At 36.7% G+C, this 26,969-nt stretch overlaps 2 protein-coding genes across 6 annotated transcripts in view; one reads left to right on the top strand and one right to left on the bottom strand.

The window, feature by feature from the left end:
- The window catches only part of galk2 (galactokinase 2), a 30,729-nt gene extending 16,588 nt beyond the window's left edge, over positions 1–14,141 (top strand). For all 3 annotated transcript variants that reach the window (XM_006628642.3, XM_069190489.1, XM_015342915.2), the window contains exons 7-11: positions 3,064–3,162; positions 3,410–3,562; positions 8,623–8,833; positions 12,635–12,836; positions 13,666–14,141. In XM_006628642.3, the coding sequence (XP_006628705.1) occupies positions 3,064–3,162; positions 3,410–3,562; positions 8,623–8,833; positions 12,635–12,836; positions 13,666–13,873 (873 nt within the window). In that variant the 3' untranslated portion in view covers positions 13,874–14,141. The remainder of the gene's footprint in view (positions 1–3,063; positions 3,163–3,409; positions 3,563–8,622; positions 8,834–12,634; positions 12,837–13,665) is intronic.
- Positions 14,142–14,492: 351 nt separating this feature from the next.
- The window catches only part of LOC107076879 (protein FAM227B), a 47,946-nt gene continuing 35,469 nt past the window's right edge, over positions 14,493–26,969 (bottom strand). For 2 of the 3 annotated variants that reach the window (XM_069190490.1, XM_069190492.1), the window contains exons 11-17: positions 22,242–22,393; positions 19,168–21,339; positions 18,777–18,945; positions 18,546–18,664; positions 16,916–16,990; positions 15,091–15,160; positions 14,493–14,750 (exon numbers count right to left, since the gene is read on the bottom strand). In XM_069190490.1, coding sequence (XP_069046591.1) covers positions 21,103–21,339; positions 22,242–22,393 — 389 coding nt within the window. In that variant the 3' untranslated portion in view covers positions 14,493–14,750; positions 15,091–15,160; positions 16,916–16,990; ... (1 more) ...; positions 18,777–18,945; positions 19,168–21,102. The remainder of the gene's footprint in view (positions 14,751–15,090; positions 15,161–16,915; positions 16,991–18,545; positions 18,665–18,776; positions 18,946–19,167; positions 21,340–22,241; positions 22,394–26,969) is intronic. The other variant, XM_069190491.1, reaches the window with a different exon arrangement.

The following is a 26,969-nucleotide window of genomic DNA, read 5'->3' as shown; positions in this document are numbered from 1 at the left end:
TGATAAGCCTAGTTGCTATACAGGTCGTTCTGAACCCAATTGCATTCAGTGGCTAAACACTCTTTATTTTTCATTTTGATATTAGTCTGTGTTCTGTGAAAGTCAAAACCACGATTCAAATAAATCACTGAAGGAGATTGCTTTCTTGTTGCCATATCAATATACAGTAAAATAGAACCGAGTGCTTGTTTATAAATTCCCAAAAAAAAAACCTGAGTGCAGAAAGAACTGATTATAGATTTCTGACTGAACCCCAGGTCAGCCTGGTTCATGTCATTTTCATCACATTGGTAAGGTCTGTAAGACTGATTCTGGTCTCATTCAGGTGCATTCATCTGAAGAGGATATTAATAACCAACAGCTGCTTCACAACTGCTGTTTTATGAGTGTGCACATTTTCACTCACAACTTGGGGTAAAAAAGAGAGAATACTATTATAGAGAAACTCCAGCCTGGTAACCTAAAATAGAAATCAAGAGTTTTACAATCTGTAAAGATTTAAAAAGGCTACTGAGAAGAGGTCTTACAAATATTTCTGGGATCCTTTCCCACCATTGCTGTAATTCCAGCATGATTAACCAGTTGTTAAGCTGGCCATGTTTATTCCTACATTTGTGTAGGAGGCAGGGAAATTTAAAGCTGTATGTGTGGTAATCAAAGACCTTAATCTTTTATGATTCAGACGGGAGACATAGGGTTTCAAGAAAGTTAAAGAGGAGATAACATCAGGCCACAATTTTTGTGGTTATGATGACATGCAGATAATTCTTGACAAACATGTCCCTGCTTCTGATGAAAATAAGTGCCATTACCATATAAAACACATGTGAAATTCAGCAAATTGGAACTTAGCATGCAAACTGTAAGCAGATGGGGATGTTAATTAGTCTCATGTTTAATTGACGTGTGCAGCCTTTTACATTGTACAGCTACACTGCCTGCTTCAGTTTTGTAAGTATCTAGTGAAGTCTGCTTTTGATTTGATTTTTTTTAATGGGGAAAAAGTATAAAAGGACAATATATAATAGTTCTAAGGCATTTAAAGTTGTGTTCCGTGATTATTAAATGACTGACACCACTGCGTATGCACAAATGTGCATGATGCAGCTGAGGAAATATGCAGATTTTAAAGGCAAAATAAGAATATTAAATAAGATATTTATCCAATTATATTGCAAAGAGTTTTTCATCATCCTTCATTGGTAGGTATTAGAACTAGCAGGTAGTTGAAGCTAGAAAATATTTCTCATGTATGCTTATTAGAAAAGGTTTTGGGTGGAGTGTGCAGTGGGTGGGGCAAGAATGACACTAAATGAGTGAGAAAGGCTGCAGTGTGGGTCAGGTGGCAGATTTCCATCTGTTCCCTTCATTGGCCACAGATGCTCCTCATACCCACAGAAAGTGTCAGTCATACATATTCCCGATGGCCAGTCCAGTGACTGGCTCTAGGCTCTGTTCACATGGAACTGAGAGGTAGGCCTGTGCTGGGGCTACTGTACCTTGACACAAGGGGCCATGTTCCTCACAGGGGGAAGAGCTCAGACTTGTCAACCGGGCTTTAGTAGCACAGAGCTAGGATGAAGAAAGGATTCCGTTACACTGAATAGCCAGGATTAGGAGTTTCCACTGTAAGACATGGCTTTAAAGTCTTTAGCCCACCTCTCATCTGCTGTGGGAGTTGATCCGAATCTTCACAGCAGATCCCTGGGATCTGCGGCCATGTGATGGAGATCCTCAGATGTGCGGAAAGTTTGGACTCTTGTGTCCTGCTACAACAATCATTTCATACTTATCCAGGACTGATACTTTTACTTTAACTATCCATCGAAAGCAACTGTATAATTTCCAAATCATTATTGCTGTGACTGTTTATGCAATTTTATAGTCAAGCACATTTTCTCTCTCAGGCTGTGGCCTCTTCTGCTGGCTTGAATTGTGTGAGGTGCATCAGGTTTTTCATGTGCATGAGTATTAATCATTCCGCCTTCCATTTAACTCTCCCAGAGACATTTCTTACAGCTTTGTTGTCCATTTTCTAATATTAGTCAGGTTAAGCCTGATCTGCTAGTTAGGGAGGCCAGATTGTGCAAGCTCAGGGGGAGATTTAGCCAGGACACCAGGTTAACCCCCTACACTAATCGGCAATAGGATCTTTAAAATCGTCAGGACCACAGTTCAATGTCTCATTTGAAAAACAGAGTGTTCCCGGTCACCAGAGTGTGACATTGGTTTAGAAACTATGATCTGAACTCTGATTCCCTCCTTGAGGGGAAACCTAACACTTAACTTGACAGAATTTAATAGGTTTCTTTTTCCCATAATCTTGTTTGTTCAGCTCTTCACTAATCAATTTTGTATGTTTTCAATACAGCAGGTTGGTGCAATTATTGCATTTACAGCCACCATTACAGCCACTGCATTAAAGGGGAACTGCAAAGCTATTTTCACAAATTTGGGGTTAGAAAGAATCAGCACTGATGAGTGCAATTCACACTGCAACAAAAGTAAAATGTACATAATAACTTGTAACAACTGCAATTTACATCACTAAATAGAAGAAATTTCCCGGTATGCGCAGCACCATATTTTGCGATTCAGGCCGAGGCAACAAAACTTCTGGTGATGTGTTCAGCCCTATGACATTGTAAACACGCAGACGTCTGAATACATTGCTTTTAGTCCAATAGAAATTTTGCTTTAGATTTTGAGACAGTTTTGCCGACAAATACTGCTTACTTCTTAACTCTGCATACAGATGATGTTGGAACATTTTCTGCGGTGAAATGTCTGCTGCACAGGCTGTACTTATTCGCTCGTACATCTCATTCAATAATTAATTACAGAGACTAAAGAGCAGGAAGGGCTGCTTCACGTCGCAGTTCATGGTAACTCAAATGTGAGTTTGCGACAACATGGCGACTTCCAGTACTTTCACAAAGAACATGATTGTGTGCTTAATTCGAAATGTGTAAATTGTTTCTTGAATGTAAATTAATTTAATTTGTTACCAAGATTTAATAACAGCTCTCATCTGCCTTGCATCCCATCCTCTTTATTTTTCAGGTGGAGCTGGCAGAGATCTGCGCGCGCTGTGAGCGATATATTGGCACGGAGGGTGGCGGGATGGATCAGTCCATCTCCTTCCTCGCAGAGCAGGGGACTGTACGTAGCTTTGCTGCTGCTGAGAAAGTGAAAAACCTGAAAACCGCATCCCTGTCACACTCAACTAAATTGACAAAAATACACGCAAATAATCCATTTTGGTGAATCACTTTGTATGCGTCACCATTTCCGTAAAAACTATTAATGCAATTGTGTGTGTACTGTATATAGATAATTAGTAAAGGATGTGCTGAAAATGGACATACTGTACATACTCATCACCAATGCCATTTTTAATTTTTTGCAGGCAAAACTAATTGAGTTCAACCCCCTGAGGGCGACTGATGTGAGACTCCCAGCTGGGGCCGTTTTCGTGATCGCTAATTGTTGTGTTGAAATGAACAAGGCTGCAACTTCTCATTTCAACATCAGGGTTGTGGAGTGCCGACTAGCTGCAAAGGTATGCCATGTTCCTAATCAAATTCGAATTACATCATTCTGCAGAGATGCCCTCTCCACAGTATCCACACATGTCGTTGTGAGCGAGACTGGAGCTGTTAGTAATTGAGCAAATTAGCAGAAGTGGGGTATACTGTGGGTTTGGGAGGTTGAGCCTGGAGTTCTTGCACGAGATTTGATTTGTATTTTTCAGACACTCCTTCTTAATGTCAGAATCTGCCATGTGATATCCTATATGTGGTGCACTTTTGACCATGAGTGCAGGGTAATGGTTTTCAGATTCTTCAAGGTGGCCTGAATCTGTGCCAGACTTGCAAATGGAAAGGAAAACAAAGCTTCACTGCCCTCTGTTCCTACTTAGTTAAATGTAAGTTGATTATACAGATTCTGAATATTTTATAAGTCACGCTTTTTCATGTGAGATTCATATTATGCTGCAGACAGTGTACACTTGAGTGTTTTTGTTTTGTAACAGGCACTCTTTATGTAATACCATTTCAGGAAAATCAGTAAGTAGTCTTAGGAGGTTTAAAGGATATCAAAAAAAGATGTAACCTTTACTAGCGTTTTTTTAAAATCCTTCTTAATGTCTTTATTGAGAAAGAATTCAAGTAATTTTAATCAGCAGGACTATTTATTTAATCAGTTGTTAGACATTAGCCTGAATACTTTGCTTGTTAAATTGGGTGTTTTCCACAATATGACACGCACTGCTTTATTACTGGATTGTTTAATATAGATCCACCTGGAGTTTTCATGACTAATGAATTACTACTTAACCAGAATGCCTTTGCTTGCTCATTTCACATCTCTGACCACTACTTTCCATTTTGGTCTGTTTTTATCTGACATCTCCTTTCTCACTAATGGTATTTCTCAATAAACAAAGTACAGTAATCTGTCATTACAGGGCATGGCTCTACTAAGCCGTTTATTTAGAGATCAGTGGAATATTTGCAATAATGGACTCTACAGTGTAGGACATTCCATCAGCTGTTCAGCTTACAATAACTAACAATAACAGTTTATGTGTTCGATAGCTTCCCAAAAGGGTGTTGTCAATATAGACTTATAGAATGTTTATTGTTTCAGCTTTTTAGGTGATAATGGGACATGGGACCCAGGTGCTTCTAATTAGCTTCTCCTTTCTGTTCTCCACTGTAAAACATGAAAGCTACAGAAATACTAGATTGCATGCAAAACCAAGAACTGGTGATTGTAATGTAATTAGGGTTTTAAGAACATAAAAACAGTTACAAACAAGATATAAGTGATCCAAAGGATCTAATCCAGCTCTTTTCTTACTGCAGCCAAAGAATACAAGAAGTACCTCTTATTTTGAATCCATTGCCCTTCTCACTGTCGCCCCAACAGAACACCCACGATTCTACTGAGCTTGCAGATTGTTTATATTATATTGAACTTATATTGAAGCCTTTATGTCCACCTGTTGCACTGATAGACACATTGTACCATATGTATTTAGATTCTTCAGAACCTCAGAAGCTTTGTGTGGATGTAAATATACCTGTTGACCCAGTGGCTCAAATGGTAGGGCACTGTGTCTGTCCCTCTCCTGCCTGGCCAACAGGAATCATGGACAGGTTGTTAATTGAGGAGATCGCCCTGGACTGGCTACAGTATGTTTGGAAACATTGTTTTTCATTTTAAACCCTTAGGTTGTACACACATCACCTATACAAGATCTAGATATGAGTAAAATACAAAAAATAAAGAAAGAACAAGGTTTTTTAGCTCCGGTTGAAGTGCTGTTTGGCTTCTTGCCGTGATCGAGAGATTTCTCTTACTGAACTTTGGTAGAACAAAAAAATCATTATTATGCTGTACTGGAAAAGAAAGGTCCAGAGAATATTGTCCTTGCAGAAATGATGTGTCAAATAGTTTTGGCCGTTGTACTTAACTATTAAATAATATTAGCTTTAGCGTCTTTTGAAAAAAATTTAATGTGCTCCATTATCTTTATGAAGTAAATGTAAATATTTATCTGATGAAAAGGACTAGTTTACTAAACCTAAAACCATGGAGAGAAAATGAAGCTTAATTAACTTCACTTTAAATTATATTCCCCTAATAGACAGTTGTAATTAACCTTAGTCTAGTAGCCTTGGAACCTGCACTTTTATTACAGCTCAGTAACCTCTCTTTCTGTCTGCTAGGATATGAGTAGGTCTCAACTCCGAGGGAGCACCACACAGCACTCCGAATATCTAAAGCATATTATTATTCTACAATTTTTAGAACATCTAATTAAGCATTTTAGGCATTAAAGGTTACTGATTAAACTTGAAGAAATGTTTACGCTCTTAAAAATAACTGTCCTTTATACTGACAATTTTACAGGAATCCTTTCTGTCTTCTAAATTCAACAGGAATGTGTAGGGACTTTTTTAGTCTATTTTAGCGTGCTTAATGCAGGGTGTGTTTTCTGTACCTCACATAGTTCAGCAATGCAGAAAAGAAATATAATGTGAAGATGTTGTAAAACAACTGGTCTGAGTTTAATATGTTAATGAGGTCCCCATGGAGCCACTGAGAAGTGATGAAGGAGAAGTCTTGGTGTAGATGTCTTCAAACTTGTGGGGAAAAATCCAACAGGTTGAATGTGTAATCTAAATCTTTTTGTAGATTTTGGCAAGTCTGTCGTCATACTAACCACCACTGGGAAACTGTATTTTTTTCAATCTTTTTTGTAGCAAACTGAATCATAATTCCTCACAGCATCAGAATTGAGAAGGAGAAAAAGGATACAATTCTAATCAGAAAACAATTATATTTAACATGAAGGATATTACGTGTTAAAAAAATGGTACAGTGCAGTGATGCATTCTGCATTAGACATGTTGAATGGTTAATAATTTGTCAAATTAAAATTGCATCACAGGGTCAACCAATAGCTGTTTTGTAGCCAAGGCCGAGCACTGATGTTGACAGGTGTGACTTGATTCTGTCTGGTCTGTATCTGGATTTGCTCCTTTTCAACATTTCTACTTTTTCTACTCACAAAATAATCTTATCAAAAACCACCTGGAGGATTTACATCAACGTGGGTATTGCAATCCTCTTAACTAGCCAAAATGTGAGCACCTGCCATTTAAAAAAAAAACGTTATTCGCCTTTTAAAACTTTTCAAAGGCTAAAGACCCATGTCTCTCACTGTGACCGAAACTAAAGGCAGCTTTAATTTTAGGACTTTAATGGACTTTAGATGGAGAAACTCCCCAAGAAACCGGTAAATAAACTTTTGACTTTGAAAGGTAAGTGTTTCAGTATGGTGTTCTGTAATACAAACGTTGGAAAGGAACAGGTCTGGCCATATTGGTATCCAGCTTCCCCCAGCAGCAGGCATAACTGTCAGAGCCCTGCCCGTGTGGGGGGGCCTGAGCTGCCCTGATGTCTCTGGGTGGCTGGAGTGACCGCCGCTGGGCACCGCTGGGTGCCTGCGGGCGAGAGCGGCGCTGCCCCTCCGTTTGAAGCTCTGTGTGCTGCGGGGGGCCGTGACGGTGCCCGCTGCCGTAGGGTGGGCGGCAGGTTGCTCACAGTAGTAACACAGGACTGACAAGTACAGTACCAGGCGATTTTCAATTGTTCGGTCACAGCAAGCCTTAAAAAGAACGTCGCGGACGTGCTTGGTTTTACGTTGCTAGTCGGATATTATCAGACATTTTGTGGCAGTTTTTTTTCTCTAAATACTTGATGGAAGATTAACAGGCTGAATGGTTCACAAAGGATAATTGACTTCATTGGAGACAGTCTCCATGGTCTTGGTGTGTGTTTATTTATGTTGCCACAGATCAGTGGTAGTGGGTGCCAGAGATATAGGCAGCCACTGCGTATACCAGCTTTCAACCAAGAATGTGTCTGCAGCTTTCTCTCAATATGTCTTACCATACCACATCCTTGAGGCCAGACTTCAGTCAAGAGGAGACTGTGACAGCCTGAGATAACATGCACATTCAGCTTGGTGAGACAAACAGTTGACTGTCCTGTGGTGTAGCTGGCTGGTCTGCTACAGCGTTAAGAACTTGTGAATGCATTACACCTCAGGTTAGACGATATGTTCATGGGAATTGTCTACATGCGTTCGGAAATCTAATCTGATATGTTGTCACTAAACTTAGCACACAAAAACTTAGTGCTAGTGTTAAAAGTAGTAAAAAAGTGCTAAAAGTCAGAAGTTTAGTTTTTCAGTGTAGTAATTTGCAGCATCTCATTTAAGTTTTATTTACTTTCAGCATAACTTACAGTAATCATTATAGTGACTGTAAGAGAAATGTAACACTGCATGAAACAAAATGAGAGACTTTTAGTTAAGAATATTTTACTGTATATAATATTTTTAGGATCCATTTTTAAATAGCCAGCTTTTTAAGAATAGATTTTAGTACTTTAATATTGAACTAATTTTGCACTCAAGCATTACAAAATGAGTACAGTATTTTTTATTTCTGAGGAATGTATGTTTTCTGCCATGCCACTCAGACATAGCCACATGTAATTAGTTTGATTGTTGTTGTTTAATTTTATTTAGAAAGCTATTTGGGGGGATTTAGACTAAGACAAGAAAATAAATTGTTAGTTTCAAACTGAAATGTTGGTCATTCTATATAGGATCAAGTTCTATTGGGTTTTGGAATTCTAAAAAAATACATCCAAATGCTGCATGCAACCAGGAGAGGGAATTCTATGAACCACAGGATATTTCCTAACAAAGAATTTTCATCTAAACATATTGGACAAAGAGAAGTAGAAAAATGTGCTGTTTTGCTTCCTTTCTGTAGCTTTTTTGAAGATTAATTTTGCATTGTTTAGCCAGAGTGTCTGGCCTGTTTTGATATGTTTTCATTGGGTGAACCAGTCACCTCGAATGAATTTTTGACATGGAATTCTTCCTGTCTTATCTCTTGACGAATCTTATTTGTCCTTCAAAGTAAATGAAGACCTTATTTGGGAATGCAAATGTATTTTTTTACATTTTTTTGTAACCCACATCATAATAAATACAGGCATAAAAATAGCATAACTTAATGTGTATATTTTCAGCTTCTGTCTAAGGCAAAAGGCCTGGATTGGAGCAGACTGCAGAAGCTGGGGGATGTGCAGACAGAGCTGGGAGTTTCACTGGAGGAGATGCTGAAGACAGTGGAAGAGGTCTTGCACCCAGAGACTTACACCCGAGAGGAAATTTGTCAGAGTCTGGCCATCACCCCAGCCCAGCTATGCAGCAGCATCCTCAGTCAGAACACACAGCATGGTGAGTGACTAGCAAAAAAATAAAACCCCCGATAACACCTCTAGTTCTCCTTGTGCTGATGTAATCCTGCCTGCTGTCCCTGGCCACAGAGTCACTCAGATTTTCATCATTCTCAATTGTTATACAGCTCTTCTCTTGTTTTTAGTAAAGTGCCTTTAAATCCCAAGTACACAGGCACACTCTGAAACTGCTTTTTGAACACAGATGCAAAAGCCAATATTACTCCCAGGAAAGAGGATTATCCAAAACAAAGTTGGATTTTTCCAGTTTCTTTTTTAACGAATAACAACAGATAAGATTTGATATCTGGTGTCACTAGAATATATTTACTTATGCCTGAAGTATGCTTGTATACGTTTCTCAACAGTAGTTTTCCCTTCTCCTGACATTAGTTATTTGGAGCAAAGGAATGACTACTGGAGAATGTGTAAAAACATAGCCTACCTTGACAGCATGCACAATAAAGGGCAATAGTGTTCAGGTTTATTTCATATGAAAGGTTTCACTTATAGTGTTATTAAAATAATTCTTAGAGCAAGACTTCCAATCCTTACACTGCATCAGTACAGCTATTTCAGTAGGTTACTGTAATGTGCCACTCACAAAGAATTATCAGATGTAGACGTCTTTGTGTATGTCAGAATTAAACAATACCTGTAAAAAATCTGCTATTGAGAGATTTCACTCAAAGTTGTCTAGAATATCTTGTTCCTGAATGCTGACAACAACAATCCATTCTGTCTTATAGCAAGGCTGGAAACGTTGCATTTTAAAGTATGAGCTGATCTAACAAGTTACTGAAAATTGAGCTCCTATTAACTAACAGAGCATACCTGTCATCAAGCACCCAAACAGGCTGTCCTAAAGCAAAGAAAGACTGGGGTAAATGGATTTCCAGTCATTTCTTGCCAAATTTGCCAGTCAAGTTCTATTTTTCTACAAATTGTTGAGCAGTTAATTTATGGTGTTACTGTGGCTCTATGCACAATATCTACTGCCATGCTTAATTTTGTTCTTCACGCTACATTTTTTAAATTCCTCTTTGTTTAAAATGAATCTGTTCTTTTTCTGTTCATGCATGACACAAAAGCATATTATTTGAGTTTCACAAAAATCTGAGAACATCCTCCCAGGGTTGTTTAGTAAGATGGCAAAGTTAAGTTTGTGTTAATGTAAAAACCACATGAATGAAGTGGTTTTCAATTCACAATTTCCTGACTCTCGAGACCTACTGTAGGTAGCACTTCTGTGGATTATTGATCACAGCCTTCTGGGGTAACACAGTGGTGGTGTCATTGCAGAACATTTAGGTAAAAGAACCCTCCCGATTTTTCAGGGCAGGGAGCCAGTGGCTGCAGAGTCATTCTGGCTGCTGGTGTATAACGTGACGAGGGAAGCCGAATCTTAAAGTATTTTGAGGTGATCTGGCCAGTAAAGTCTCGCTCTACCAAAGGGTGGTCTCTGAATCAGCCCCAGTCTTGGCAAGACATTTGCTCTGAAATTGAAAACAGACATGTTTTGAGTTCATTCTTTGAGTTACTACTGTTCAATTGTGATTTACAAGAGTGTGTGAGATATGGAAATCTCTCACGCAACTGCAGATATGCCTTGAGTGAAAGCACATTGTGAAATCAGCCAGCTTCATACTGTCCTGACTGGATAATCCATAAACAGCCTGTTTTGTATTTGCTTTTAACTGTTTAAAGTGTTTTTACTGTTTTAATTCTTGTTTGTCAACTCTTACTCTAATAGGGTGCAGTTCTTTGTGTTCTTTTTCTGAGGTTAAACCTTTGCCATCAGTGTGTGCCCATAGACATGACGTCCTGCACAAAACTCCAAAAATAAGTAATAAAATCTAATCATAGCTTTTTATCTAAAATTCACGCAATCTGGTTGTTAAGCAAAACAATCACTATTAAAATAAATAAAAACCACAGGTTTATAATAACATGTCGTGCAGAAATACTCATTAATTTGTTAACTGTATTTCAAATGCCTGTAGAGTTATTTTATGTTTCTAAAAGGGTAATAAAATATCTTTTGAGTAACTGGCCCTTCCCAAAAGGTGGAAGAAGTTCAGGCATAAACTAAAACATATGTAATCTCTTCTGGTAAAATTGGAGTTTTATATATTTCGACTGCAGTGCACCTTAGAGTTATAAAATAGAAATGCTATTGTAATTGATTACACAAGCTATTTCCTTTAGCCTGCAGCAATGCTTCTCGCGTGTATACACCTACGCAAGCTTGATCTAGCTTCAAGTCCCCAACCACCTGCTGCCCATGCTTTTTCTTCACTGTGCCAGATTATGCTTATTCAGGTAGATAATTCACAGGCCCGAATCATCTTCGAAGTACTTTGAGAAGCTACTTTTTAAGGTGATAAATAAAATAAAGTTTTTATTATTATTATTATTATTATTATTATTATTATTGTTAACATTCTATTTGACCCTGTGGACTGGGGATGCCCAATCAAGAATGAAAATTTGTCAACAGAAAATGAGCAGGAATGATTGCCAAAACACACACAGACATGCTCTTTCTCTCATGGTTTCAGTATCCTCATAATTGAAGCTGACTGCTGTTTGGCTCAGGGATTTTAGGCACCATCAGATCTGTCAGACAGAGGTCCATGTGAGGCAGCATAATAAATAATATTAGTATTAGACAGATGTGTAGTGTCATAACTAATCTTTTATTAACCTTATTGCAGTTTACTACAAACAGTATTCACTTTATAAAAGGATTCTGAAAGTTGAAAAACGCTATAGACATGAGTCCCCAGCATATTTTATGATAGGAAAATTGTGTGGCTTCTCACCTGCCCATTACAAGTAAGTTCAGAGTTCATTCAAACAAAGCACAGCTCTGTTCTCCTGCCTTCAGCAGGCTGGACTCATAAAGTGCATAATTAGGACCCCTGCATTAGATAGATTGAAGCTAAAATTTACAATTTTTTAACAAACAAAATCAGAAACTAAATAAATCTAATTGCATTTAAAATCTTGTTTATCTCAGAAATGTTATAGTATAGCTATAGTAAAAAAATCACATGGCACACGTTCTGACACAAAGAGTCTTAAGATACAAAGTCTGGGCTTGACAGGCAGGCCCTGCAATTCAGTGGTGCTTCTGGAGCTGTTCTGGGTCACATGACAGAGTGCAAAGTGGTTACAACATGGGTGCTCTGACAAATTTTGGTTCATGGATTTATACTGTACATATGTGTTGTTATCAAATTGACATATTTATAGCCTGCAACTGGCAACTCACTGAAGCTAAACAGGTGTGAGCCTGTCCAGTACCTGGATTGGAGACCTCTTGGAAAGCTAGGGTTGCTGCTGGAAAAGGTTTTAGTGGGGACAGTAGGGGGCACTCACTCTGCGGTTTGTGTGGGTCCTTATGCTGAAGTAAAGTGATAGGGACACTGAACAGTAAAAAGGCGCCGTCCATCGGATGAAATGTAAAACCAAGATCCTGACTCTCTGTGTTTAAAAATCCCAGGGTGTTGGGTTCATTACTCTGTTCTCCTCCCCACTAATAGCTGATGTGTGGTGTGCGTTCTGGCGCACTATGGCTGCCGTCGTATCATCCAGGTGGGACTGCACATTGGTGGTGTTGGAGGGGAGTCCCCATTACCTGTAAAGCACTTTGAGTGGAGTGTCCAGAAAAAAGCTATATAAGTGTAAGGAATATCTATATCATATCTAGAACTATAGTATCTAGAACTATCTGCCACTTATATTAATAATTATGCATTGCTGGTGTCTGCTTTGAAGAGCTTGTTTTCTCTTGCAGTTACAAGCTTCAGGCTCTACCAGCGTGCGAAGCATGTATACAGTGAAGCTGCACGAGTGCTGGCATTTAAGGACGTTTGCAATGAGGCACCTGCCAGGGCGATCCAGCTGCTGGGGGAGCTGATGAACCAGAGCCATGCAAGCTGCAGAGACCTGTATGAGTGCAGCTGTCCAGAGCTGGATCAGCTAGTGGACACATGTCTGTGAGTCTACGAAATACCCCAAAGTCACATTCACCTGTTTCATTCCTAGAACCAAAAATATACACTACTGTATGCAACCTAAATATGCAAAAAAATAAAAAACAGCAGTGCCTGATAAGGCAGAGGCAACGGATATTCCTTAAAATTCCCAAAAGATGCTTTACTGGAAGTCTTGATATCCTCCACAGATCTTTATAAATGAATGCCAAATAACAGGAACAGCCACTGCCATTGTATGGCTCAAAATTTTTTAAATCTGAGTACAAAAGAGTATGATGCTGGTTCTAGTGCTTCAAACAAGTGTGGATGTTTAAATGTGTGTGAACACACATTACAAAAACATATTATTTTGATAAAAGCACATTAAACATAATAAAAATAAGCTAATCCTTATTTCAATGTACAATGGTCAAGAGGTTTACTTACAATGGAAAGAGCTGGTCTGTCCCATATTCCTTCCAGTTCCATAGAACATGTATTCACAGACCAGCTCTTAGTTTTTCTGTTTTACCTTCTTAGTGTAGATCTAGGTCTTGTGACTTCACTTGGCAATCAAGAAAAGAATTGCTATCACATCCCCTTTTGAAATAAACATATGTTAAAATGAACCCCATTTGACAGGAGTATGGACTGTCAGATCAATGACAAAATGAGCACAGGACAAGAATATAATCATGGCCTGCTCTTTAGACTTGCATTGGATTCATGTTTTTAGTAGATATGACACAAAGCAAATGCAGATGAGATAGCCAGTGAAGTGATCATTTAGGATTTGAGTCAGTTTCCCCTGTTTCACTATTATAAATGTCCTCCCCTATCCTGTGTCTAGGCTGTCAGGTGCAGCTGGCTCTCGACTGACTGGTGCTGGATGGGGAGGCTGTGTTGTGTCAATGGTACCAGTGGAGAAGATGGATTCTTTTCTGCAGAAAGTACGATCTGCCTATTACAAGCCTGATGCCCGGAGAGCAGCCTTGGAAAAACAGAGTTTATTTGTCACAAAGCCTGGTGGAGGAGCTGCAATTTATTTGGAGGCCTAAAAAAGTAAAAAGTATGATTTAATGCATCTGCAAAACAAAGTTTTCTTTTCTACTTGTATATCATGATGGTGTTGGAAGTTTATGAGCAGCACACAGAAAAGTTCCAAGGTTCTTAATGTCCATTTGTGATTGCTCAAACTGGGAACTTCACGAAAATCACATGTACAGTAGGCTTTTTAGGACATAATAACAGGAAAGGATGTTTTGTACACTAATACTTTTCAAACCTTTGGTTCTTTCTAAATAAAAAGAACATATTGAGCTGTCATTGATCAATGTGGGTTTTTTTTAATTTTCAGTCACCCATGCATTATTCTGCAGTGCTTTAGAGTTTAATCTGTCTCACCCTAATAAGTCAATAATCAAGTGCGCTTAACTGAATGTGCTACAGCTACCAAACCAAGCCGTGGTGTGGTCTAGCAATCCAATGTTGTGGTGAATAAACCATGCCTAATAATACATCTGAAAAAAAAAAACTAAAAAATGATATGAAGGCATTTTGATATTAGAAACAATTAGACTGAATGTAAAGAAAGACAAAATGAGCTGAATGTGTAAGAAACAAGAAAGAAACATGTACTGTACTTGATTTTGTCATAAAATATTTCTGCCATATGGCTAAGGGTATATTCCAAATTTCTTTGCTTTTTATTGCTATTATTATTTTTGTTTGTTTTTGTACTGGCACAAACCATTTGGCAATAACAACAAGGCGTGCTTAATTGTAATTCAGCAGTGCCATAACAGTTTTGAAACTCTATTCTTCCCCTCCGCCTGGAGAAACTTCAGAATCACTGTCTGCATTTTTCGTCTCTTCTGCCTCAGTCTCACGCTCATCCTTTCTGTGATGCCGACTACCGGAGAAGGCAGCGTGTTCCTAATGAAAATGCAAACCATGTGTGCAGTTGAAAAACAGTAGAAACTGATTTAATGATGCCTGTTTATGTCATGTACTGTAACCTTTTGATGACAGTTTTTTTTTAAAGAACCAACATTAAGAAAAAACTATGCAATTACCATAAAATATAAATGGATGATTTTAAAAATAAAGGACCAGCTTAGAGAATTAAGAAATAATAAAAAAGAAGTGGTTTAGTGATTTATGTTGCACACAGCTGTATTTTACGTCAACTTTACATGTACTGTTTTCAAGTAAGTTTATATTATTTGTCTAACGTCAAACGCCTGCGTCATGCAGTTAGCTGAAAATAACATACCCATTTATGAATCAGCATCTCACTCTTGATCTTAATTTCTGTAGCGTAACACATTATTGCCCTTTTCATCCTATAAAAATGCAAAACATACACATTTAGAACATAGTTTATAGTTTATAGTTTATTTGTTAATATATAGACTAAAAGTAAAGATTATGCAAGGGATGGTTGATGTCTGCAGTGCAGGATTTTACATGCAGGTAGAAAAAAAAAATACAAATACAAGATGGGAAACACTTAAAGCTAGAAAAGGCTTTTATGTTTATGTTGGTACATCATTTACAACTTCTAAAAAATTAACATTAAGGACAACAGTACATGCGTCATATTTCAATTTTTTTAAATTAATTAATGTAATTAGCAATGTGATCATGTCACTGCAGTGAGCTAAAGAGATATTGTAGAAGAAAGGGCATGTTTTAGAGCTATGTAATAAAAACGTGTGTAGATACTAAAGTCAAATTCATGTGTCAATGCTTAACCTTAATCTTAGATTTTTTGATGGCTGCCAAGTTACACTGCTAAAGATCACTTTAAATGGAAAAACACCTGGTTACTGTACTATTCTCTCTTTGGTGATACTGTATGGTGCTTTAGTTTCAATCAAATGAGCACTTGGATGGACTTCTATTGACTTTTCTAGATAAAGTGTAAGAAGCAAGAAGCAATGCAAAAGGCACACAAAATGATAGACTAGTTAAAAGTATAGATTTTTAATCAAGGGATGTAATGATATAACTGTCAAATGCACGAGCAAGACTTCATTTAGAATGATTTATACAATTCTGGTCACCGTTCTTCAAGAAAGATATTGCTGCTCTGGAATCAGTCCAGATTAGAGCAACTATATACATTACCAAGCTCAAAGGAATGTCCTACAATAATAGGTTACAAGTGCTGAACCTTTTCAGTCTTGAACAAGAAGACTATGAGGGGACCTAATTTAAGTATTCAAAATCCTCAAAGGCACTGACAAAGTCAACCCAGAGGATTTCTCCAGAATCAACAGTGAAACACAAAACAGATGACAAACTGAAAGTACAGAGAAGTGCCTTTAAAACGGAAGAGTGAAAGGACTTCTTTTTGCAAAGGGGTTGTGGGAGTCTGGAACAAACTATGCAGCCATGCTGTCAAAGCCAGTTCCCTGACTTCTTTTAAGAAACAGCTGGACGATATTGATCAATCTGCTACTAATTGACAAACTGGCAAGATGGTCAGAAAGGCTCCCGCTCATTTTCAATTTTTCTTATGATCTTATGCTCTTAAATCAGCTGTTTAATTTGTCAAAATGAAATTATTTAAAGTTAGATTGTGGCTCTCCAGCACCAGTGTTGGCTACGCCTAGTATATTGTCTTTTGGCTTGTTCTGTACCTTAAATTAAATTTAAAACACCTCAGAAAAGTGTCTAAGAAATGAATTTGGTTAATTTTGTAATTGATTACTTACTGTAGGTTGGACAAATGCCTGCAGACATTATGCTCCACTGTACAAATGTATGCAGCAAATATTTTGTACATGCTTTTTTAACCTGGTATCAGGTATCATGCTTCTCTATCTTTCATATTGTCTTTAATACATAACAGAAAGCTTAAATTTTATGTTGTATAAAATGGACTGGACATATCAGTTAAAACACCTGTGTCAAAACATGATTTCTCTGAGCCTTGATGCGGTTGAAGATCCACTCCACTGATCTCACTAGAAATCATGACAACACCCAGTACACACACACAGGTAACAATTGATGCACAACTTGCCCTTATTTCAATAAAGTGATTTCTTTAGAAAAAACTAATTATACATATATATTTTTAATAGTCATACCGGTTTATCTGCAAAGTGTGGAGACGTTCTTCTTGATGTATTTCGGCAATGTCCTTCTCGGTTTCTTCACATAATCTGAAATATTAAGAAAATAATGCATATTACATGTAACTGTGGATCTCCTATTAGTAAATATTTTTAAAATAAATAATAGTTCTTTGCATCATAATAAGACTGCAAAATAAGTTCTTTATACAAGTATTAATGGTGATATTATCAATCGCCTAATTTTTATTAAGGTATTTGACAGGGATAGAAACTACTCTCTTTTGCATAGCAACTAGTAAGTCAAATTTTAATTTAGCAAGTACAATTTAGGACTTGCATAGCAATTTGTAAATATATCATTCAAACAATTTGTGTATTCAAATGTCACGTTATTTTGACACTTGACAGTTGTTTTACAGTTACTTCAGTTCTTCGCCATTGCTTTTGTTTCTTTAAATACCTTTAGATTTTAATCAACTGAAAATACCATTCCACCATTTCCCTTGCACAGCTTCCTTAATATTATTATAAGTCATGATATAAAATAATATGGCAATATTGTTTCTGAATTGTTCCATTAAATATCTGACGCCGACAGGTGTAATTTACAAGAGAAGCAAATTGTGTTAAATTTCCTGAGCTTTTACAATGCAGCTTTGTTTTGCATCCCATTCAGATGACCTTTGAATCTCAAACTGTGATGTAGTACCATTTATTTCCATTCCTAAAAATAAGTGCTAAAGTTGTAATGCTACAATTCACAGTACATCATATTAAATGCGTTGCCACAGTATTCAGACTCTTGGAGTTTTCCACATTTTGTTGCTTTAAAGCTTGCAGTTAAGACACTTCAAAGTACCAATTAATATTTGTTATATAGACAACCTACTCCAAAATTCAAATAAAAAATTACAAGTAAATATGTAATTACATGAAAGAAAAAAATGAAAAAGAAATGATTGAATGTTTTCAAGCCCTTTGCTGTGGCAAACCCAAATTACCTTTATAGCCAAAAAATTGGTTGAGCACAACTCAATAGTGGTTTTCAGGATTTCAGAATAAAAATATTTATTTTTTTACTCAGCCATGAAGACTATGGAACTTTCAAGCAAGTCAAGGATAAATTAATTGAAAAGCACAAATCTGGAGAAGGCTACAAAATATCAAAGTTTCTGAATAGGTCTCCCTGTAAGCAAATCTAAATCAACAAGAAATAATGAAAATCAATCATCAATCAATAATATCCTGGCCTGTTTGGAAAAAAGGAAAACCCATATCTCGCACTTACTGTCCTTTACAGCAAAGAACTTAAGTAACCTGCAAAAACAATGCAAAAGGCCAAATTGGAACTTTGTGGTTTAATTGGCGGAGTGATGGCTAAGGATCTGCGCCTGTGGCTGGAAGGTTGCCGGTTCAAATCTCGCAGCCGGCAGAGGAATCCTACTCCATTGGGCTCCTGAGAAAGGCCCTTAGCCCCAAACTGCTCCAGGGGCGTTGTACAATGGCTGACCCTACGCTCTGACCCCAAGTTTCTCTCTATCTGTGTGTCTGTGTCTCTCATGGAGAGCAAGCTGTGGTATGCGAAAAAGACAAATTCCTCATGCAAGAAATTGTATATGGCTAATAAAGAGATCTCAATTACCAGGCATTTGGCACAGACCCAACATGGCAGATCTCCCAAACAATAGTGTCCCTACAGTCTAGCATGGTGGAGGCAGCATCATGGTTCTCATCCCTTGGAGAAGAATAGGGATTCTTCTCCTTAAGAGGGACAGGAAAGCTTGTTATTACCAAAGGGAAAATGAAGTAAAGGCAAATACATTATCCAAGAAGAATGATCAAAAATTGCACAAAGCAAAGTTGGAAGACTTACTCAAAAAGATCTCTTCCTGTCAAAGATACTTCCAACAAATATTGAGTTCTTGGGTCTGAATACTTAATGCAGTCAACATACACTATTTCAGTTTGTTCTCTTCAGTTTTTGCTGACATTTACTGTAACTTATCTCACCCTTAGAAGTCTTCAGCTCGAGTATCAAGATTCTGAATAAAATAAAAATGTTTATTTATCATCTTATATTTTAACACAGTGGAACACCACAGCAATGGGCAGAATACGTTTGCAAGTCACTGTACAGTATATACGTTAAAATTAATATATAACACCAGTTCCGCTTACACGCAACTTAAAATCTTTAATGCCCTAAGAATTTCAGAACCTGAAAGATTCTGAAATGAAAACCCTGTGTCTCCTCTGAAACTTACTGAATATAATCCTTTTGAAGTTTGTTCCTGAATCGTTGAGTTTCACCAATAATATCTTGATATGTTGGCGTAAGTGGCGTGCTTTGGATACAGTTAAAGAACAGATGGACAGATTTGTTCATTTCATTTTAGCATCCTTGACATCTACATAGTACTTAAAGCTATCACATATAAAGATTTGCAAAGATAATAAGCATATTTCTCTTATAACTACTGTATATGCTTGCTGTTTTTTACATGTTGCTCTCTATTTTTGCATGTTTGGTGTAATAATTAGTATTAATAGTTTGATGAGAATTATTGGTAGACAAAAAATTCAGTTGCAGCATTTATATTTGAACTGTTCTTCAGTTTTGGTCATTGAAAGTTGGAGACACTAAACACTTCACTATATCTTGAAAGTCTTTAATATTCATGTGAAAAGGTGAATTAAACAAATTCTTGTGATTTTGTTTTTAGTTCTTTTTTTTAATTACTCCTTTAAAAAATAGCAAAGTAGGTGTACCAATATGAGTATGAATATATTAATATATGTATGTTTTGCTGACAGACTAAAATGCACAGTTATAATTCTAGGGAATTTCAGAACATTTTTTCTCGTGCGAATAAAATACATTTACTGGGTTTTCAACACAATTTTACTTATCTAAATTCTTATTCAAATTCACAGTCCTGTGCTAACGTGTACTTTGTACCACTAAAACAGGAAATACTATTTTTTTTTCTGCCTGACTAATGTGTAACTTTAGCTCAAACACTTGATGACGGTGATTAAATTACACTTTAGTCATGATTGATCTTGACTGCCATCTTCTCCAGCTTCTAAAGAAAGCATCTATCTTTTCTTGTGGGGGCACCTTAGACAAAATGTACCAGAACAAGTCACAGACAATCAAAATCTGAGAGGTTGGAATTACAAAGCAGCTGTTGGTTTCAACAAACCAGAGCTCAGAAAAAAGACTGGTATAGGTTCTTGAAAAGAATGGTGTATATATCAAAAATATACCAACTTGAACTCTTTAGGCTCAAGAAAAATATTTACAATCTGTTGCTGATGAGAGTTATTTGTAAAATAATATAATAATCTGAAAAGCCTCATCCTGAATACCCTAAAACTGTTTTGTAATAGTCCATAAACAATATATAACAAGAAATGTAGAGCTCAAAAGGTAGCATTTTATTTCACACAGTGAAAGCCTAAATATATGACACACCAAAACAGATAGCACTGATTCAACCCAACCATTAATTAGACCCTTAGTAAGAGGGCAGTTTAAAATATTAATTACCCCTAATGTCAAACAGGGCAATGGCATTCTGAATGTTTCCTTTCTGAATTTTGAATGTGTCCCTTTTAAAATAAAGTACAGAATGTATGAATTTGCATTAAAAGAAAAAGAAAAGTACAATCCTGCTAGTTATTGGTCTAAACCATATTCTACAATACATGAATTATTCTTGCCACATAAATAAATTTTGAGTGGACAAGCTGCAAACATTCTGCAGGATAGTAAAATAACCTGTAAAGCAGTTGTAGTGTGGGATTCCCCTAAGCTATCATCTGGAAGTATTTTATCTGGCAAAGGAAGATGATTGTTACAGTGATGATAACAAAGATGATGTCCATGAATAGGAAGCCTTTGGGAAAAAAAACTTATCTTGGTTCAATATAATTTCTTCCAAAAAACTGCTGGAAGCAATTACAGATTAAAGGAAAGTTAAAACTAAGCATGAAGAAGAGCTCTGATTCCGAAAGTCATTAGTCTTTTGTGTAAATTATTATCTATAGACCCAATATAATACAGATAAAATCTTTTAAACAACTTCCTTCTCGTACATTTTGTTACTTTTGTGTGAGAAATTGTGTGTTCCAATTAAAAAGTCAGATGCTGCCAGGACGTCTCTGGCCCTCTTCGTTATTCTTCATTGTGAAAATCACGTATTTTTCGACTTCTTTGTGTTGGTGGTTTGTGTGGCATAGACATTTTTAAGCAGTATGGTGGAGCTTTTGGAAGGATATGGTAACTTGCGTATTTCTGTGCGCTTCACGTGCTGTCCCCCCGCGGTGTGGGGGATTCCGTGCAGCTGAAGGTAGCGGGCTACCAGGGGGCTCTGACCACCAGGCATGAATGGCACATGTTCCGACTCTGGATTAGGACCGATGGAATGAGACTAAAAAACACGAAAGAAAAGAATCCTAATTTACAGTTCGCATGAGTGATTACACAGTATGTCCAATTTTAAGGAGTCTGTTATCTCATTTTACTCAAATCAAAACAGATGTGACAATTTTAATTACATTAAAATACTATGTACTATAAGTGCATAATAAATACCGCCTGGATATTTAATGGCTGGCTTTTCTTTCCTAGAGAGAAATAATGTAATTAGTTAAACAGGTATATTAACAACCCAAAATGCTTTTATAAAAAGACACATTTTATGTGTTCAGAAATGCTATTGTCATAGGTTCTGCATGAATTGCAAAGCTGCCACACAAATAACCGCAATGTTATATAATAGCAGGTTAGACAAAATCTAGTAACGCATTATTCAGATTTGCTGTAGAAACCACAGTGAGTCACTGATACATGCCATTGCCTCTGAACATGTCAAGAGGGTATGTTCTTGACTTTTTATGCCATAAATTACAATTTTTTTCATGGTTTCTTAGGGTTGGGTCAATTACAAATCATCAAAACTTTATGACCCTCTGTATTTGTGTGATGTCTGGTTATGGTAAGTAAAATGTATCAAATGATTAGATTCATCTGTGCTGAATTAAGGCTTTCCCAAGCATGGAAGCTTGATTAAACAGGGCTACACCATGAAACTGGGAAATATGAAGCAAAACCCTCAGGAGCAGAATCAATGAGGTATCAGGATCCAAACAGCACTCGAGAGTACTAACACTCCCGGGTAGTCCCAAAGGCCTTTAACTGATTTAAAACTACTCTCATGTTGCAACAGAAACAAAGTGAACATCATCAGTATATTTCATCATGCATGCAAAACGCGTAAGCATTGAATAACTAAACCATGTGTAGAAGGTCAAAAGCAAGCACAATTCCAACCTCTCTCCATTTCCTTGCAAAGACCCCTGTCTTGACATCTGTTGTAGCACCACTTTCTCTCTTGGCAGCAAAAGGCACTGTCTGCACAACACTTATCTTCCTTTTATTCTTTATTAATTCTTCAAGGTTAAAGGCCATCTGACATTGTGTCCCTGTAACATATAATAAAGAAACAGAGCGAGAGACACTTTTATTGGTAAATACATTCATACTGCATACATTACTAAATAGATTTATATAGAAATGTTGTTATATTTATTCCACTGGTTCTCCACATTCACACAAACTTTGCAATGCCTTGTTGTAGCGTTTTGACAGTATTATGTCTTGATGAAATTTGGAAAATTAAAATCTACTGTATGTAGTCCTCCCTTACAAATGTAGAACCAGGATACAATTGATAATAAATAACTGATCACAAGAAGTTTTTTTTAGGCTTAGTGGCAGACCGCTTCCTTCAGGGCATAAAGAAATACATGTGACAAAAACACCATCTTCAATCAAAAAAGTTCAGCTATGGCTTCTGAACAATTACAGGTTTAAAAACATGCTGCTGGACTGGAAGAGGGAGAAGGATGGTTTACTGACAAAAGAGCAAACTCCTAATGCTCTTCAGGGCTATAACATCTGTGAACACACGCACAATGTACAGTATACTTCAGAATTTCAAGCTAAGCCGAAAACTCAACCTCTCCAAAGGGGAAAAGAGGACAAACATAAGTTGAAACAGAACCAATAGAGGCTGTTGAACCTAAAGAAGGCTCCAAAGATTTCAGCGTGAAACTGATTGTCTATATAATTCAACTTCTTGCATAGACACATACAATGTATCTGTCCATGTATCTGTCCATATGTCTTTGCTTGCTTAAATACACAATGTCCAAAATCAACAATTTCCATAAGAAAAGAGACTGTGCCTTCAGAGTTCTGTAAATCCTGCGATCCTATTAGTCTTGATGCATTCATAACCTGTCGTAACATGGAAACAGATTTTGTTTTCAATTAATTATTTATTGTTACCACCAGTTTCCCTGAAAAATGTCAGCAATGCAGTGCTGCTCTGGTGGCAGTGGATATATACAAGGAAGCAATTATATGTTTTTGTAGGGCTCAAATTATATCCATTTAATTACAACCCTGTGTTTGTTTAACACTTTTCATCCCAAAGGATCCCACAATTCTTTATACATGGGAGAGGACCCACTTCATCCACCACAGAAGTGCAGCCCCACCTGGGTGATGCACAGCAGCCCCAATGCACAGCAGATCAGGTTGAAAACTTGAAAATTTAGGAGGAAAGACTGCTCAAACCCACAGATGAATACAGTGGGGGTGATATCTTTATTTTTTAAAGTTTCAAGGGATCTTTAATGACAAATTAGTCATCAATGACATCATTAGATCATAATTTAATTTCTTAAAGTATGTTAAATCATATCCCATACTATATAGCATAGTTCGCCAGTCACCATATTGGGGCACTGCTAATAGAATTTCTGCTCCAGAGTGAGAAGTGCCATCTACTGATTACTGACCCGGCCAAGCTTTGCTCATTTTCTCAGATCTGATGAGATTAGACTACAAGGTGGCACAGCTGCTGTCAAAGTTAAAAGGAGCTATGACAAGTTAACTGATACCACCAGTTAACCTCACTGCGGATATCAGAGACAAACACAAGAGGTGACCTCTACAATTAATCTTTTAAATTAAAAACTCATAAACCCATATCTCATTTAAATGAGGCTTGAAAGTGTCTTTTATAATATGTATAGTACATATCTAAGAACAACAAAACCAAATTAAATGAATAGTTTAAAGTATAGAGTCATCGCGGATTAGAATTTTCCTGGTTTATTTTCAGATCATTTTTTTAATACCACTAAAGCACCTCCACGTTTATTTCAGGAAAGGCACTGTTTCTTAAATACAGCATATCAACAGACATTAGCGTTTAGCAACAACAGTAAAGAAAATGATCCCACACAGCTGCCAGTGCATTATCTAGGATCTATAAAGTCCCTAGCCACTGAAGAACTGACTGTATGTTCATAGTCTGGACAGAACCTCATTAGATCACAGTTAATTTAGTTTCTTGAAGTGCATGAAACCAGAACTGTTTTTAATTAAGGTGGTTCTCGTGACTCCATACTAAATAAAATAGGATTGCCACTTTCATTGGAAAGAGAAAAATATACAGTGCCAAAAATAACAATAAAGTTGATGTTTCTTTTTGTAAAAGCAGCTTGTCAGGAATTAAAGAAATAGTCTTTGGCTATTCCCAGCTGTAGCCTAAAATCTAATTTGGCTAACATGTTGGTATTTTAACATTATCAGTGACCCTATTGAAATTACCTAAGGAATTCAGTCCATTTTATGTGCCAGTATGACAGACTTCACACTTTGGAAAGTTTTGTAATACATTGTTTTTATACAGGAAAGGCTGTGAAAGTTCAAAGTCCTCTTCCTGGCTAGGTTTCTTTATATTGAACACATATTTAGATATTCTCTTCCTAGTCTATGTAACATAGCTAAAAAACTTTTATTATTATTATTTATTTTTTTATTGTGGTTAAGATCTCGGTCTCACTGATGTAACATTTAGGAAAATATTTAACGTAATATAGAGGGTTAATCTTTTTTGTTTTCTTCTGTTATCCCTAGAATGACATTTACCTGCTAGCACAGCCTCATTTTGTGATAGTGCTAATTCGTGTTTCATATTCCATAGAATGATGTAAAATAGATCATAGTATATTAATCATTATAACTAAACCAAATCTTAAATTATTGCAGTGGGCCTGTTTAGGTTTAATACCTAAAAAGCACAGGGTCTTTTATCTAAAACACTTAGATGGCTTTTAAAACAAAGTTGTTTTAATTGTGAAGTTAAATGCTTACAAAAATAACTATAACTAAGCAAATTAAATATGAAATGTTTTCAGAGCAATTGCTTTGGCAAGCAAAATAATTTGAACATTGAATGAAGAACATTATTATAACAATAAATAGCATCTAACACATCACTGCAATGTAGTTTATGCAGAATCCAAATTTTATTTTGCTACAGTAATTATTTCCATGTAGATTTCCCACCCGCTTGACTCAATACTTGCTGGTAGCAGCTTTGAAAAAGCAGAACTGCAAGTCTTTAGAAGAGTCTCTACCAACTTTTCCCACTGGATTGGTACAATGTTCACCTATTCTTTGTTGCAAACTTGCTCAAGATCTATAAAGGTGGTTAGAGATTGTTGATAGATAGCAATTTTGTCTTTATATGGTTTTTGGCTTTCTACATGTGATAACCTTGCCTGTCATAGCTCCAGAAAGTTCAAAAGATTTCCATAAGAAATTAATTTAAAAATATAATGATTTTTTTTTTAATAAGACAATTCTCACTACCAGTTTGCTAACCATTAGGAAGTGGTTCAGACCCAAGAACAAGAATAGACTGACTGCCAGGAGCACAAGTACCCAGAAATAAACTCGAAGCTCCATCTCCAGCATCCCCTAAAGGGCAGGGCAAAACTCCATTTCATCCCAGGCAGTCTGTAACCCCACACAAAATGGCAGACAATAACAAACAATACAAAGAAGACAAAATAACACTTAAAAGGAAACAAATGACATCTTCTTTATTTCTGGAAGATCTTGGTTTAATGGTTAAATCTTTTGGCTTGAAATTCAATAACCGACTGGGGAACGTTACTGAGATATGTATTTATTCTGAGATCATGTGAACCACTAGTATTCCATGCATACTTGAGCCATCCAACTAATTGTCTGACATTTGAAAGTAATTTTGTGTACCTGAACAAGATTAAGTTTGAGGTAGCAAAGTTGGAGACCATTTATGCAACCAACATGAATGAGTTTTTGAATCCTGAATTAGTTTTTGAATTTTTATTGCAATTAACGTATTTCACATGTTTGGTTTGAGCATTCATGTTGATTATAATTGTCACTTTAAAAACATGTAATAAAACACAAAGTGACATGATTGGACAAGAGTTGTATGCAAATAACCGTATCTATAAATGACCTGGTTGCCGTTTTCTACGATGTTTATCTACATTTTTTGTACACGTTCAATCAGTCATAATTAAACAAGATTGAATATGATGTAAAATACTTTATCATAACTCTGAGTAGTTTAAGAACCATACATTTCTAATTGCAATTATTCTAATACACTATTTATCTAAAATTCTTAAATTAGGAACACTTATTCCTTTGAGGAGGTAGGAGTCGATATTTAACCCTCTGATAAAATAAATGTGTGTGTGTGTGTGGGGGGGGGGCGTTCTTATTCTTATTCAGAAGAATCTTCCTTGAATTTGTAAGGCACTCTTCATCCCTGAGGCTTCTACAACCAAGGGGGGACCCACTTCATCGTCCAGTAAAGTGCACTCTGTACCAGCAGCCCCACCACACAGCAGATCAGGTGGGGAAGGTGGAAATTACTTAAGCAGTTGAATAAAGGAGAACATTTAGGGAGGCCAGATTCCATACACTCAGTGTGGATTTAAGTCAGGACACCAGGGTTAATGCCTCTACCTTTACAAACTTTGCTATAGGATCTTTAATGTCCAAGTAGTTTTTCTGAAATGTCAGAAATAATCTTTCTGACTCAAATGTCGTTAAAAGGAGCCATTGTCTTTAATATGTGCTGATAAAATTAATTTTTAAACTTAACTCAATACGATTTTTTCCTTTGTTGTTCGGTGTTCA

Source organism: Lepisosteus oculatus, chromosome 5 (genome assembly GCF_040954835.1).
Source record: "Lepisosteus oculatus isolate fLepOcu1 chromosome 5, fLepOcu1.hap2, whole genome shotgun sequence".
Lineage (NCBI taxonomy): Eukaryota > Metazoa > Chordata > Actinopteri > Semionotiformes > Lepisosteidae > Lepisosteus > Lepisosteus oculatus.
Note: the sequence above shows the minus strand (reverse complement) of the source record. Positions and strands in the feature narration are given on the sequence as shown.